The following is a 15305-nucleotide window of genomic DNA, read 5'->3' on the forward strand; positions in this document are numbered from 1 at the left end:
AAACAGCCAAAGTTGACTCTGCCTCTTTTTGCAGCGATTTTAAATTGCTGAAAAAGGTCAATTTTATATTTTGCAAGAGGCTCCAGATAGTTCCGAAAATAGCAACAATCGAATCTGGGAGTTGACTTAAATATATCTCTATATTATTTCATTATTTTTATAGAAAAATAATAGTAGGTATAACCTATACCAAAAACGTTTCGCAGTAAAACCAAGTTGAAAATTTCCAATCAAACACAACGTAAATGAAAACTGGATTATGTAAAAAAAATTCTCAAAAAAATATGATTGTTTCGGAAAAGTTCAAAAAAAAATCTAGGTAACGATTAATATTGACGTTCGATATTCAGATAATTCGCATGTATGACGCCGGGTTGGCGCATTCCTTCGGTGAAGTGAAATAAAAGAGTTAGCAACTCTATATATATGATAATATTTCCTCTAATTTGTGAAACGATTACATTTATCATGAGTTTCTGTACTGATTACCTATCAATAGTTGTATGAATCAACGCTAGCAACGTCAATTATTTTAGTCGAGTTTGATACTGTATTGTATCACGAACGCGAAAAATCCAAGTGATAATGTTGTATAATAATGGTGTGTGATTTTTTACGAGATGTGATTTTTACATAAAAATCGTGGTGTTTTAAACTGCCAACCTATGCATCGAAATGCTTGATTTTCGAGCTGAGAAAATGCTGCATGCAAAGATGCGTAGGAAAACGAAAGTCTATGTTTTTATATTAGTGCTTGTGGCAGTAATCGCCGAAATTGCATCTGCTAATGGTATGTAGATCATATTTTCTAGAAATAATTTTCACGCATTTGTAAAAAAAAAATTTGCAAATTTTAGTTTTTATTAGGTACGCTTAACCAAAAATGAAGTCTTTTTTGTTCGATACGAAATTCGTTTCGAATCGGTAGGTAGGACAGAGAGGTGCTAGGTTTCCGCAACCTCAGTATTATTAGAAACGCGTGTCAGAAATGACCATTTGACTCGTGAGAGCTGCTGTAGATAAATGATTTAGATCTCTGTAGCAAATCTATATAAATGTAGGTCCATGCAATATGTTTGCCGATGCATGCAATGCTGACTAATTCCTCAACTTTAGGAGTTTCCCAACCGATAAAATATCTACCTACGTCTAACACAAAACTAGGGAATGCCAAACAGAATTCTACTAACGCGTGTACAATCAAAACTAATCTCACTATAAGTACGTCACTTCCTAAAAAAAAAAATAATGATAATGTCACTTTTATACGTTCAGCAGCACCTCGGACAGTGATTATTGACACCGGTGTAGTATCTAAGACAAATGATACCAATAATACCACTCTCAAGCCTTCAGTCACTATTGGAAATAATATCGATGTTAAACCTACTCAAACTGAAAGCAATATTGGTAAACCTGTAGTGGGCTACGTCACCGCCAAGGCTCCTGTAGCAGAGAACATTACAGTTCCCACTCCCATCATTTCAGAGAAATTGAATGTTTCCACGAGAGCAGATAAAGTTTCATTGCTGAATTCTACTTCTATTCCGAGTAAGATCTTATCTAGGTACCTTCATTAGGATGGATTTCGAGAAAAAATGAAAGAATTTGATTAAATTCAGTGGATACCTTTACTTCGAGTTTAAAAGCACTTTAAATAATTTTTAGCAAAATTTTAGCAAAACGGTGGTGCCTCTGGAAGGGAGATTTATGTCCTAAAAGGGGCCACTGCCATCAAAATCCAGGACCATATCTAAGGTTATACTGTTCTATCAAACATTTCGCGTTAATTAAGCCAAAATATCGAAATATATCATTTCTGAAACTGGAGGAATATTTTGGAACGCAGTGATGTCAATTTTTTGTTATTGTCAATTTCCAGAACCTGAAAAATTTCGTTAAGCTTTTAGCTATTTTTCTCGATTTTATAAAATGGGTGAAAATGATCAAAAAACTGGCACCAGTGCATTTCAAAATATTTCCTCAGTTTTAAAAATATCTTATGATGTTTTGGCATAATTAATGCGAAATATTTGAAAGTAAAAAATTTTCAAAACGCGAATTTACCCAAAAATAGACGATTTGTACATTTTAATAACTCAGTATCTACAGCCTTAAATACGGTCTTGGATTTTGACGACAATGACCCAGGTCGGCAGTCATCTTTTAGATTTTGAAGGTTTGAACGGGAGCAAGCAATCAAGTGGTCGTTATCAAAAATTACATTACAATGGTGGATTAATTTTTTCATAATAGGTATAATTATGAGTTAATTTAGCGTGACCAATTAAAAGTCTAGTAATTTTTGTTTGAGATCGACGGATTAATACTCTTATCATTTTGTTGAAGTTTCTGGGTTTGTAAACAAGTTGGATTCAAGTTGAAGCGAAAAAACCACAATTTTTTTGAAAATTCCCTAAACTCATCGAGGATTTTAGTATCTCCTCTCCAAGGACACCTCCCCAGCTATTTTTTTTTTTTTTTTTTTTGAGTAACTACCTACTTTTAACTCAAAATGGAGGTCTCCACTGAATTTTTGATCAAATTCCTCCAGATTTTTTTTTAAGCAATCCGCTTCGAAGGTATACACACGTAGGCAGTTGTAATTATTCAATTGATAACCGCTTGTCTTTAAGTAGGTAATCGAATCAGACCTTACGTTGATTTGATCATTCCACTAATACTAATGACACACGTCTGGTTGAAAAACAACAAAAAATTGGCATGATTTTATAATTATTCTTGACCTACATAATTATATCATTAGAATCCAATCACAATTATTTCACTTCAAATTGAATCCAAAAAAATGAAAAAGGCAAAACTGAAAGCTTCGAATCTTTTTGGCAGTATATCTTACCAAAAGTTCTTTTGATTATTTGGATGGAAATTGAAATGATTTTGAAAACAATTTCTCAAGTTCAAAAATTTTTGAATTTCATAGGTACTCAAAAACTTCCAAAAGCCGGACCGTTGAGAGGGGGAGCACGTACTTCTCAAAACACAAATTTTTGAAAGTTTTTTCCCTAGTTAAATCTAAAAAAAAAAAAACATACCAATACAAATTTTCAAGTGCTTCGCCATCACTTGGACCTCTTTTCTTTTCTTTTTCAATCAACTTCCTAAAAAAAAAAACATCGTTTTTAGGCTTCTCGAAATCAAACATTCAACTGTCCAAAAGTTACCGGTCTATTCAAATTTTTATCTCCAGAACATGTGCTCGTTTATTTATGGAATTCATAGGTAGGTACCTAGTAACTTATTTTGGGGGAGATGGAGCTCTGAACTAGAAAACCAACTCGACTTGTGCCTGAATCATGCATGCAACTAACCCTACAATAGACAATATCTCACTTTCTAATAAGAACAGATATCGCTCTTATATGTCCCTCCAGCAGCAGATAGAACAACGCCAACGGATACTAATAATGTAATATCTCAAACAAATGGTACCACTCCCAAGCCTTCAGCAGCGGTAACTGATAATGTAAACTTTACTCGAACAAAAAACAGCTCTGGTGAGCCTTTAGTGGTGAATAATGCTACTATCAAGGCTCTTGAAACCGGAAACATTACAGGTCCTACTACTCATATTCCAGAGAAATTAAATGCTTCGACCCGAGCAGATGTGGTTTTATTGCCGAATTCTACTTTTATTACGAGTAAGATACCAATGTCTAAGTCGTCGCAAGTTTTTAGTTGATAATGACTTATTATCGAGAGGTAGTAAAAAGCTGACAGAATTTGATGGTAAGGTACTTGACACTTCCATCAACTCTTTCACTAGCAGAATCACTCGAACTCTGTGATATGAAAGCATTGAAGACATCAAAAAACCACTTAACCAGATTTTTTCAAAAATCAAAACATCACGCCCAGTATAAAAAAATGTCAAAAAAAAAAAAACATCAAAAAGCTGAAAAAAATTTGACACATCAGAATTTTGAAGCTTTGAGCTCTGGATGAAGAAAGAATAAACATTTGATTTCTTTTTCCAAGTATTTTGTTGAATAGATAGGTACATTTTGGGTCCAATTTCCTAAGCTCTATGAATTGTAAAGGCTCCTTTGTTATACCTACCTATCATTATCATTTTACACATGACATTTTCTCCTCGTATTAAAATAGGTATCCAAGATTATTGAAAAATGTAACACATACATTTTTTGTTAACAGGTATTCCTAGTACGACCACTCCTACGCTTAATGCAACGACTACAGTGGCTCCTACTACAACAACAGCGACTCCTACAACAATAACAGTGGCTCCTACTACCACAACAACGACTCCTACAACAACGGCAACTCCTACAACAACAAAAGCGACTCCTTCAACAACGGCGACTCCTACAACAACAAAAACGACTCCCCCTACAACAACAGCGACTCCTACAACAACAATAGCGACCACTACTACAACAAAAGCAACTCCTAGTACTACTACCACAAAGCCCAATATTCCACCACCTAAAATTTCAATCGACAAAAAAGGCACTTACCATAATATTCGTTCAAATGGTTCATTGTCACTGAACTGCACAGTCAATCAAACCGGCTCAGGTGAGTAGATAACGTTACCTCTGGTACTAAGAAATGTTAGGTTATACTTAGGTACCTAGTCAGTTCTAAACGAACCCTTCATGTAATTCCTATTTCAGCCTATCCTGTGAACTACACGTGGTACAAAAATGATCAACCGTTGCAAAATGGATCGGCAATATTTCTGGTGAATGCATCACAAAGTGAAGCAGGATATTTTAAATATTCATGCCAGGCTTGCAATTCTGGTGGATGTGCTAATCCTACACATATTTTCCACGTTACCATTCTAAGTGAGTCTAATATTTCTATGTACTTAGTTAGGTAATTGAATGAGCAGGACCAAAGCTGAAATTTTTTCTTTTGAAAGAAGAAGCTTGACTATAGTTGCTATCGATTGTATTGAGTTAACAAGCTTTGAATGAAACTTATTGGCTTCAAAATCACATCAATTGAAAGTACAGTGAAAGAATTCGGCATCTATTGAACCCATTATTTCTTTTTAATTTGATAAAATTTGTGCGCGAAATTCTGATTTAAAAAGGCCAACTTTTTTGCCCAAATGTGGTCACTTTGAATATGTAAAAAGTCAAAACGTGGCCACCTAAATGTACCCTAAAGTGGTCACTTGAACAATAAAGAATAAAATTACAACAAATACCTAACCTATAAAGCTGAAAACCTACATATATATGAGGGCTGTCTGGAAAGTCACGGACACAATTTTTTATGGGGAAGGAATTGTGCTGGGGACTTGAAATTTACTTCTGACTACCGCAAACCGTTTGTTGATACATGCAGTAGCACTGTTTCTATCACGTTGTGACGTTGTGAGTATGTCGCCGCTGATACCAATGCACACACTGATGGGGAAGTATGTATAGTGTATCACGCAAAAAAAAAAAATCAACCTCATATGGAATTTTCAAATGAGATTTGTGTGTTATAATTATGGTGATAATGTCGCACCTGGGGAGTAATAAGGTTGTTGGGGGTTATTCCAACTTTACCCTCCCTGGAGTGCCCTCCACATCCTAACACTCCCGAGGGCCCCACTAGATTCGGGGACTGAACAAGCCTAAGCTATATGTTGGAAGCCAACAAGGTACCCCGATACCCAATAAGCACAGAAGAGACCAGAGGTACTGTTCAATATAGTTATTAGGTACAAGGATACAAAGGACAGACGGCCATACGTCTGACACTATGTATTATTCTGCTGAGTGTTGTTCTAACAGACTATTAGCGGTCATATGTCTGACACGATACAATACTATGTATTATTCTGCTGAGCGTTGTTCTAACAGACTATTAGCAGCCAGCGTCAAAGCTTCTGCGTCAAAGCTACTACGTCCAAGAGTATAAAACAACTGCAGGGAGGCAGGGACTTTCAGCTGCGGCTACCTCTGGATGGAACTAGTCCACCAGAGGGCGCTGATCTGGTCAGCTTACCCCCAGCCTGGGCATAATTACCCCACTAGGTAGGTAACTAGGAGTCCCTAGTCCCCACTACAAGGTTACATCTCAAAAAAGTAAATTTTTACAGGAGAGTGATTATCTTTTTTTTAAAAAAACTTGATTCATTATTTTCATCAAGTTATAATTAATTGTGAAGAATGAATAGCACCTCGTTTTAAAGATCTGGTATCGTGTACCTTCATTTAGCATAAGAACACTTTGAAAAATAAAATCTTAAGAGGAAATATTTCAATGTTTGGTAATCATTTTGAGTTATATCCTTTCATTAAAATTGATCTGGAAGCGAAAGGAAGCATCCAAAGAAAATTTCATATTACCAAAGTTGTAGAGAATTAAATTTCCAACCGATATACTGTCGGTCGTTAGTTTTTTTCTTGAGTGCTTAGTTTTTGAATTTTTCTCAAAAAAACTAAAATTTCATTATACCTATGTGCAAATTCATTTTTCTGAAAAGTGATCAATTTCAATTTTTTTTTTCATTTGTTACAAACCAATAAAAAATACACTTCTTTTTCTATCTGACAAACATTCAAAACGATCAAAACTGTTTTCCAACATTTTGTATGTACGAAATTTACTCAAAAAAAGTGGAGATTTTTGAGATGTGCCCTTATAACTCCAAACAACATGCAATGTTGTTGGGATATTGAGTTAGGCCATTTGCGTTTTTACAAGATCTAGATAATGTACCCAACTCAAAGTGTTATTTTTGGTTGAGGGGGATCATACAAACACCAAAAATGCAAAAATGTCAAACTCGATTTTTTTTGAGAAGTAACTTTACTACTCCCAAGGTGCGATGTGATATCCCATGAACAAATATCAATGTGGTGCTAGAAATTCGACTGTGGAGAGGCAGATTTGGAGGATAAGCCTCGAAGGGGTTTACCCATAACTACCTATACTGAAGAGGTGCATTGAATAAGGCATTTATGCTGATCGCTGCAGAATCAAAATCAAGAAAATGCCAATGAAATAGAAAGTCTGTAGTTCATAAAATTATGCAAGATGACTTACAATGTCAAGAAGTTTGCGCGAGATGGGTGCCTAAACAGCTTTTTTGAAGCAAGTCCCAAATGGTACTTGAGCTTGATGGCTGCTCTCATACTTCCAATGATTCCTTCAGTTTTTTAGTGTTATTCTTTGGAAGATTTCTTTAGACAGTTTTGGTTTGGCTTGTTCAGGGTTTTCAGCAGTGATGGAAACCGTTATGATAACGGTACCGGTACTGGTACTGGTACTGTACCAAAAAAAAGGATGGTACTGGTACAGATATTGGTACTGTACCAATAAAAAATGCGGTATTGGTATCTGTACCGGTATTATAGTGGTATGAGACTTGAATACCGGTATAATACCGGTATAATATCGGTATATCGGTATCATACCAAGAAAACTTGTGTTTTATAAGTTTTAAACACGTCTACATTATTTTTATGTAGAAAAAAATCACTAAAAATGAAAAAAACATAGCATTACAAATTGAAAGTAGGTACTTTTTCAATTTCAAAAATTTGAACTAACTTGAAACTTTTTTTAATGAAAAATCGAGACCTTTTTTTGACAATTTTTGGCAACAAAATGAAAACATGCAATTTTTAACTTTGACCGAAAAAATACAATTTTTGGAAAATCAACTGAGAGTGGCAATTTTAATGAAAGGAATTGTTTTAGTTTTCTGGCAATTTCTGACAAAAAAATGAGATTTTCGGGCAATTTTTGAAAATAAGATTGCTGAACATTTTTGCAATAAAAATAACGTACCTACTTGTATTTTTAAAAATATTGGCAAAAAGGAATTTGGAATTTGATCATTTTAGCAAACAGCAGGACTTTTTAGGAATTATTGGAAAAATCTCAAAAAGTGATACTTTCTGGCGATTTCTGCCAAATAGAAATTAGAATACCCAAGTGAGGCTTTTAGATAATTTTTTGAAGAAAAAGAAGCAAAAATCAAATTTCAAACCTTATTCATTTTTGGAATTATTCACAAAAGAAATCGGATTTTTCACTTTTTTTTTTGAAAAGTGAGATTTGTTTTCTTTGTTATTTTTGGCAATTTTCAGTTGAAAATCTTGCGCCTTTTCAGTTGGTAAAAAGCTATAACTTTGGCAAGAGTTTTGGATAATTAATTTAAAACAAGTACACGTAAAGTAGAACTCTTTAGACTTTTTTTTGATCACTTTTTTGGTTAATAAGTGAGACATTTTTGGTATTTTTTCAGAAAAAAAAGTGGTTAGAAAAAAAATTTTCTTTTTGGAATTTTTGTTGCATACTTACCCACCTACAACTTACAAGTAACTAAGTATTTTAAGCGAAATAAAGAGACTATGGGAAAAGAAAATTTGGACAAAGGAAGGGTGATAATTTTTGCAGAAACGTAAAATTTTGACGTTTTTCGGGATTTGAAACTAAATAAAATGCTGAAAATGCATTGCAGTAGCCTGACAAAGAATAAAAATTCTACATTTTTTGAAATTTTGATTTTGTTTGGTTTGAGTAATGGGAAGGAGAGAAGAGGAATTGGATCAAAAAAGTAAACAGATTTTCAAAACCAGCACGCGCAAAACACAAACAAATGATGCGACTACATTTATAACAATCTTTCAATTTTTGCTTTTGTAGACAGAAAAAAATCGATGTATTTTGGTAAGACTAAGGTGTGGTGTGAGACGAGGTGTAGGTTATTTTAACTTTGAATAATATGCTACATAGGTATGTCTATGTACCTACATCGTAAGTAGAGGTAACAGGTAATTTTATTTTTATAACATGTCCTGACTTTTTTTTAAAATTTACTTTTTTTTACTCGAAATTGTGAAAAAAAAACTGTACCGGTATTGTACCGGTTTCAATGATGTACCGAAAACGGCGTATCAATACCGGTATACCGGTATTACACTGTTGAAAATATTGCTTCATACCGGTATTGATAACGGTATTGTACCGCAAACAATTCCGGTACTGGTATTTCGGTACTGGTACAAATTTTACTAAAAATAGCGGTACGGTAGCGGGATTTTTACCGGTACGAATACCGGTCACCATCCCTGGTTTTCAGTTATTTTTTGCTCCTGTCTTTGAGTGATTCTTTGCTTAACACGACTAGTCAGGGCCCAGGGGCATCTCATAGTCATTAGAAAAAGTCGCTTAGAGCATGACATTTCCAGGGGTGGCAAATAATATGTAATTACCTATATTTATGAAGAAAATCTGTGGATCTGAGCGGAATTCAAGAGAATCAGTAATTAAAGAAAAGGATCAAGAAACGGAAGATATTTGTTGATTAGACTGCTGAGGTGCTGATTTTGATCAAAATAATTACAATCCCAAGGAAAATTTTTGAATGACTTGAAGATTTTCCAAAACAAAAATCTAACAAAAAATGCCCCCCCCCCGGGTCGCTTTGAACGGCTAAATTCTAAATGCGCTTCTGTGACCCCAATCACCCTTTCCAGTTGGCTGTATGCTCACCATCACAGTTTGCACATTTGGCTGGGTCTTCTTTTTTCTTTCTAGTTCTACATTGCTTTGTTTCATGGTCTGATCCACACGTGGCATGTATAGGTTCCCTTGCACAGTATGATTTGGTATGGCCAACTTGCTGACAGTTTTTACATTGAGGTAGCTCTCTCTTTTTTATTGGAGTTTCTTTGGTGACATTTTATTCTTCACTTCTAAAGTGGTCACTTTTGGGCAAAGTGGGAAAATATGTGCCAAACTAAGCCGTCAAAACTGTATTTTCGTACAATTTACAATATTTTTGCATCCGGTATGGAATTATTGTCTCTGAAATCGGATTTTTTCTGGAGAGGAATACCTATTTGTAGTGTTTCTGTATTTTTCATTAAAATTCTTATTTATGCCTACGCAGCTCCTGACAAAATAGAAAAATGTGTTGGTCAATCAGCCGATCTTGTGTGTGAGTTACATGACAAAGATCGAACGATTGACTGGTATGGTCCATACAAAGAACTTCCGGATTCAAAATATAATCCCGACCGTGATCCTGATTCTATGGTGAGTATTCCACAAGCAAAGTGCACTTATGTGTCTCAAACACCTGCCATGTAGCAAATAAGTTCTACAACCCTGATAATTAATACGTATTTTCTTTGTGAGTAATCCCTTCAGCAACACAAGCTATGAATCCTTAATCAATTGTCAGATATTTTTACTGCTTTCAACACTGATATTCTGGATTTTGCAAAAAAAAATAAATAAAAACAAATAAAATGAACAATAGGTATTCAATATTTGTTTACAATTTAAGATTCATCGTTTACTATTGGCTTATGATAATGTATTATGTACTTCTTACATATTATGCATCCGAAGTACATATTATCAAACATTTACAGAACATTTATCAAAGTCGAATACATATGTCAAAGAACTGACAATAACGAGAGAAAAGCTTCATTAACTGTAGAGAAAAGTTCCTCCCTAAATCTAAAATTTCTCAATCATAACCTCGACATTTTATCGATACTATTTATCTTTAACGATAGATTGTCGATACTATGTTGAGTGATGCATCAATCGAAAAATATTCGATTTTGGGGAGGAACTTTTCTACAGTTGATCGAATGCGATTTTTAATTTCAATAATCTGTCGATTGTGTTGCTCGGGATGGTACGATTATTTCTTATTATTTTTATCAATTAAATCAATATTTTAACAAAATGTGAAGGTAGCACATCCAGGACAACTATATCACAAAGAAAATTTAATCCTAACCGATTCAGGATGGTACCTATGCGATATTAACCTGAAAAACAATGAATGGATGCGTATCTACTTGAATGTCACAAATGGTTAGTGTAGACTTACATTAAGAACGCCTGTACCAATAATTATAAACGTTGCATCCAAGTACTAATATCTCAATTCTGATTTTTGCTCAGGTTCGAAATGTCAAAATCTAAATTCAACGATGTTTTCTACAAGCCCACCCCCTCCAAAGGGCTCAAACAGTATTGTGTACATTATAGGTATGATTATAATAATTGTATTGATTGGCGGAGCCTGCGTAAAATACATTATGAAAAAGTAAGCCGAGTATTAACAAGTATACTTTACTAGGTAGTTTCCTAATTGCCTATCAACTTGTGACTCAATTCACTTTATAGGGATGTGGGAATCGTGGATGTGACTGAGTTGAAACCAGTATGTGCTCCTGAGAAAACACGCATTAAAAAAGTATATATCAAGGAAAGTGTGGATAGCCAATCTTCAGGAGAGATTACGGTGAGTCCCATTAGCGTGTCCTACACCTTTTCGTTTCCGTAATACAAATTAAAAATGTGATCAAACGTAGAAAATGTGAGCCTGTATTTATCATTTTCAAACAAACTCAATTAAATATCTTTACTTGGGTATTATGATTCAATTCTTTTTCACGCTCTCCGAGACCCTTTCTTGAAGTCAAAACCTGAAAATATTGATAAATCGTGTGATACATATATCGAATTGTACATACATATGGTCTTGAACGTGCTGTACAAGAATACATGACCTCACTTTGTTCAATACATGGAACTCCTTTCAGGCCTTTGGTGCCACCTTGATTCTGATTAGAGCTTTTTGCGATTGAGAATGTTCAGAAATTGAAAATCGTAGTCAAGTTTTGCCATCTGTAATTATTACTGATTAGAAATATGATTTTTCACGTCAAAAAAGGGGCTTGAAAAAATATTTGCATCTGCTGTAATTTTCTTTCTCTGACAAGGGAGGCATCCCCAATCACCAGAAAAAGTTTAGACTGGACAAGCCTTGGTGGAGAAAGCGCATAGAAATGCCTATTCTCTTAGATAGTCAAAATTGCAAGAACTAAAATTCTAATTTTTGGCACCTCCTGGGGGAATTTTTGGAAATCAAAGGGTCAAAAAAAGAGAAAAAATCAAACTTACCCAATTGAGTTGAGCTTGATCTAGAGAGCTGATAGTTTGATGTGTTGGAGGTCTCTGTATAGGAGGTAAACATTGTTAAGAGAACTGATGAGAAGATTTTTCTTGAAAAAGCGGTCATTTTGGAGTATTGACGATGAAAATTTTTCAGATAATTTGTTTAAACGTCAATTTTTTATTTTTCCCAAATTTTGGGGAGCTCCATATAAGAGAATCAACATTATTTGGGGATCCCACAAAAGTTTTTCTATCAAAAAGAAGGGTAAACAACTTTCGACAATTAATTTTGTTTTAAATTTTTTTAAAACTTTAGGGGCTTCGAGTGCCAAAATGGTTTGGAGGACTGGGTACGATTGATGCAAAAACAAGCAATTTTGGATAATTTAAATTTCTTTGATTTTTTTTTGATTTTTTTTTTACCCAGGAGGGAGGTTGTTGGTTCCATTTTTTTTTTTTTTTTTGCAGATGGAGATATAAAGTGGGGAATTATTTTTCCCCCATTTTGATTTTGAAGCTACAATATTTGAATTTCTAATACAAAATTCAAAAACCAAATTTCCGAACAATTTTTTTGATGCTAGTTTTTATGTCAAATAAAGAGTCCATCTTCAGAAATACATATAATTTCAATAAATTTTCTTCTCTACCTCTTTCAATGTCAAAAATTATAGATACCTACCTAACATTTATTACTCGTGTCAAAAATTCATACTTACCGGAAATCCCCTTCGAAGACATAACAATTTTAGTTTTTACAAATTTTGACGAATTTGTAGAAAAATAAATTTAAAAACGAAAAAAAGAACATGGTTGCTGACTTGGTTTATTTAAAATTTCAAAATGGAAATCGCATAAAATTTGAAAAATTTTTTGGTTTAATTATGCTTCTATAGGTATACATTTTTTTTCAAATTTTTTATCAATTTTCACAAGTATTTTGAACAATTATTTCAACAATATAATTGTATGTAATTTTTGGTGTTAGAAATTCGAAGTTGAAGTAGAAGAAGAAGAAGTAGAAAACCACTTGTATGATAAACTTCCGCCACGTCATCGTTATGAAATACACTGGGACTTGAGCTGGGAGTTTCCTCGAGAACAGATTCGCTTAATAGGGGATCCTATAGGGTCAGGTGCTTTTGGCAAAGTATACCGAGCAGAAGCCACTAACATCACACCATCAGGAGGTACCTTGATAGTCGCCGTCAAAAAATTAAGAGGTCAGACTAATGATATACTGCTTCGCAAATAATAAATTTCAGGCAACTGTTTATCTCGTTAATTATTTTATCTTGATGGTTACAGATGGACACACTGACGATGACCTAAAGGATCTGGTGGCTGAGATGCACTTGATGAAATTGATAGGTAAACACGAGAATATCGTGAGTTTACTAAAATGTTGTACTCAAGGAGGTGAATTATACGCTGTGATGGAATATGCTGGAAATGGAAGCTTGCTCGATTTTATCCAAAAGTGTTACAAAGGGAATTCTTTTAATCCTTACGGAGGGTACCTGAAAGAGATCACTTTGTTAAATTTTTCTCTGCAGATCGCCAAAGGAATGGAGTATTTAGCATCGAAAAAGGTACCTATCTAATCAAGCTCGCAGTATAGGTAGTGAAGGTTGAATTTTGGATTCTAATTCATTTTTGATTATTTTTGCAGTGTGTACATCGTGACTTGGCGGCTCGAAATATCCTGGTGACTGATAACTATGTTATGAAGATAGCTGATTTTGGACTGGCAAGGAATGTTTGTGGAAAGGACTATTATCGGAAGGAAACCGAAGGCAGGCTGCCAATAAAGTGGATGGCGCCTGAAGCGTTGACTCATATGTTTAATACAAGTCAATCGGATGTGTGAGTATTTAACGTGTTCAATTCTGATTTGATTTTAGATGAAATATGATTGAAGTTTTACTCCTGAGAAGTGATAAGTAACTAGGAGGGAGGGGGTATATTATATAAAGAAAATATGTTTCTAGAAGTTTCTGGATGTTTTCTTGTTTTTCAGCTGGTCCTATGGGGTTGTGATGTGGGAAATTTGGACCATGGGAGCTGTACCTTATTCTGCCTATAAAAATAACGAGATTGAACAGCTTTTGAAGGATGGCGTACGATTGAAAAAACCGGATAAATGTTCCAGCAAAACGTAAGAATTCAATGTTACCTAGGTACTCCATAAATGATTTATTCGTTCACCTTTTTTATATTTTTTATACTTGTATCTAGTTTTATATTGATGAGGGATTGTTGGAGTTATAAGGCTGAAGACCGTCCGAGTTTTTCAGATATCGTCAACGATTTGGAAATTTTAATACAGGAGGTAGGTAGACATGTTTTTTTTGCACTACCTACTTGAGTAATTGAAAATACTTATGAATATTTTCACGATTTATAATTACGAAATATAATCGAATTTTTATGCATGTTTAGAAGAGTTATTCATCTAAAGCTAAAATCCAGCGTTCGGAATCCGAATCGGATATCTCAGACATTGAAGACGATCCTAGAACGCATCTTCTTTAAGCAAGCACATAGGTACCTACCTAAGTATTTCTGTTTTCCTACTTAATTTTAGTTATTCTGTTTCGATTTGTACATAAACATTTTCTGATTGAATGAATCTTTCTTGAAGTAACTCTCCTAGAATAAGATAGTTCGTAGTTCGTAGACCTGATCGTTTCTCCAAATGAATTTATCAACCAACGTAAGTAGGTAGGTAAGGTACCTACATATAGCAGTTTCTTCAAAAGTGGCATACAGATGAAATATTACGAAAACAATTATTTGGGTTTGTAAGCTTCTTAACCTACTTCAACTTTAACTTGCTGAGTCGATTGAAAGAATGTTTCAAACAGTTTAAGAGCTTTTGGCCATATTTAGAGGATTTCAGATTTTCACAAAAAGCCATAAAATTGTCCAAATTAATTTCAACACGTTTTCGAACTGGCAGAATCCGATTTTTGAAAAATCTAATGAATTTCCAAAAAGTGACAGGAGCTTCTGAATCGGCTTGAAACCACCTCCATTCGACTCAGATTGTTGGAATTAAAGTATGAGGTGGATTTTAGCTTCCCAACTTCATTGGATGAAACTTGGTGGAAATTTTAACTTTCAAAAATCTGTTGGAGGCTCCAGCAGAACTGCTCAAAACGCTTTGAAATCGTTTCCAATCAATTGGAGATGTCAGTGATAGGATACACGTCAAATTTCAGCTTTCTAGATCAACTTGGAAAAATTTGTATTTTTGTTTATTTAAATTTTCAAAAATTCACCAGAAATCGAAAAGTGCACCCCAGCAGCTGAAATTTTGGTATATGATGTACATTGTATTTTTGAAGGTAAACTGTGCTATTATAGGTAGGTACTTA

At 34.3% G+C, this 15305-nt stretch overlaps 1 protein-coding gene across 4 annotated transcripts; it reads left to right on the forward strand.

Annotated features, from left to right (window-relative positions):
- Positions 1 to 519: 519 nt before the first annotated feature.
- On the forward strand, positions 520 to 14558 carry LOC135834915 (fibroblast growth factor receptor homolog 1-like). Of its 4 annotated transcripts, none has more exons than XM_065348902.1 (15): positions 520 to 790; positions 1276 to 1551; positions 3396 to 3662; positions 4177 to 4560; positions 4659 to 4832; positions 9893 to 10038; positions 10713 to 10836; positions 10927 to 11071; positions 11152 to 11269; positions 12914 to 13148; positions 13234 to 13517; positions 13598 to 13791; positions 13946 to 14083; positions 14164 to 14257; positions 14368 to 14558. In XM_065348902.1, exons 1-15 carry the CDS (start codon positions 676 to 678, stop codon positions 14458 to 14460), a joined length of 2787 nt encoding a protein of 928 aa, XP_065204974.1. In that variant the 5' UTR covers positions 520 to 675; the 3' UTR covers positions 14461 to 14558. The 4 variants fall into 4 exon arrangements, with proteins under 4 accessions (XP_065204974.1, XP_065204976.1, XP_065204975.1 ...); XM_065348904.1 differs by having other exon boundaries at positions 3399 to 3662; XM_065348903.1 differs by having other exon boundaries at positions 1279 to 1551.
- The last annotated feature ends 747 nt before the right edge of the window (positions 14559 to 15305 follow it).

Source organism: Planococcus citri, chromosome 2 (assembly GCF_950023065.1).
Source record: "Planococcus citri chromosome 2, ihPlaCitr1.1, whole genome shotgun sequence".
Classification (NCBI taxonomy): Eukaryota; Metazoa; Arthropoda; class Insecta; order Hemiptera; family Pseudococcidae; genus Planococcus; species Planococcus citri.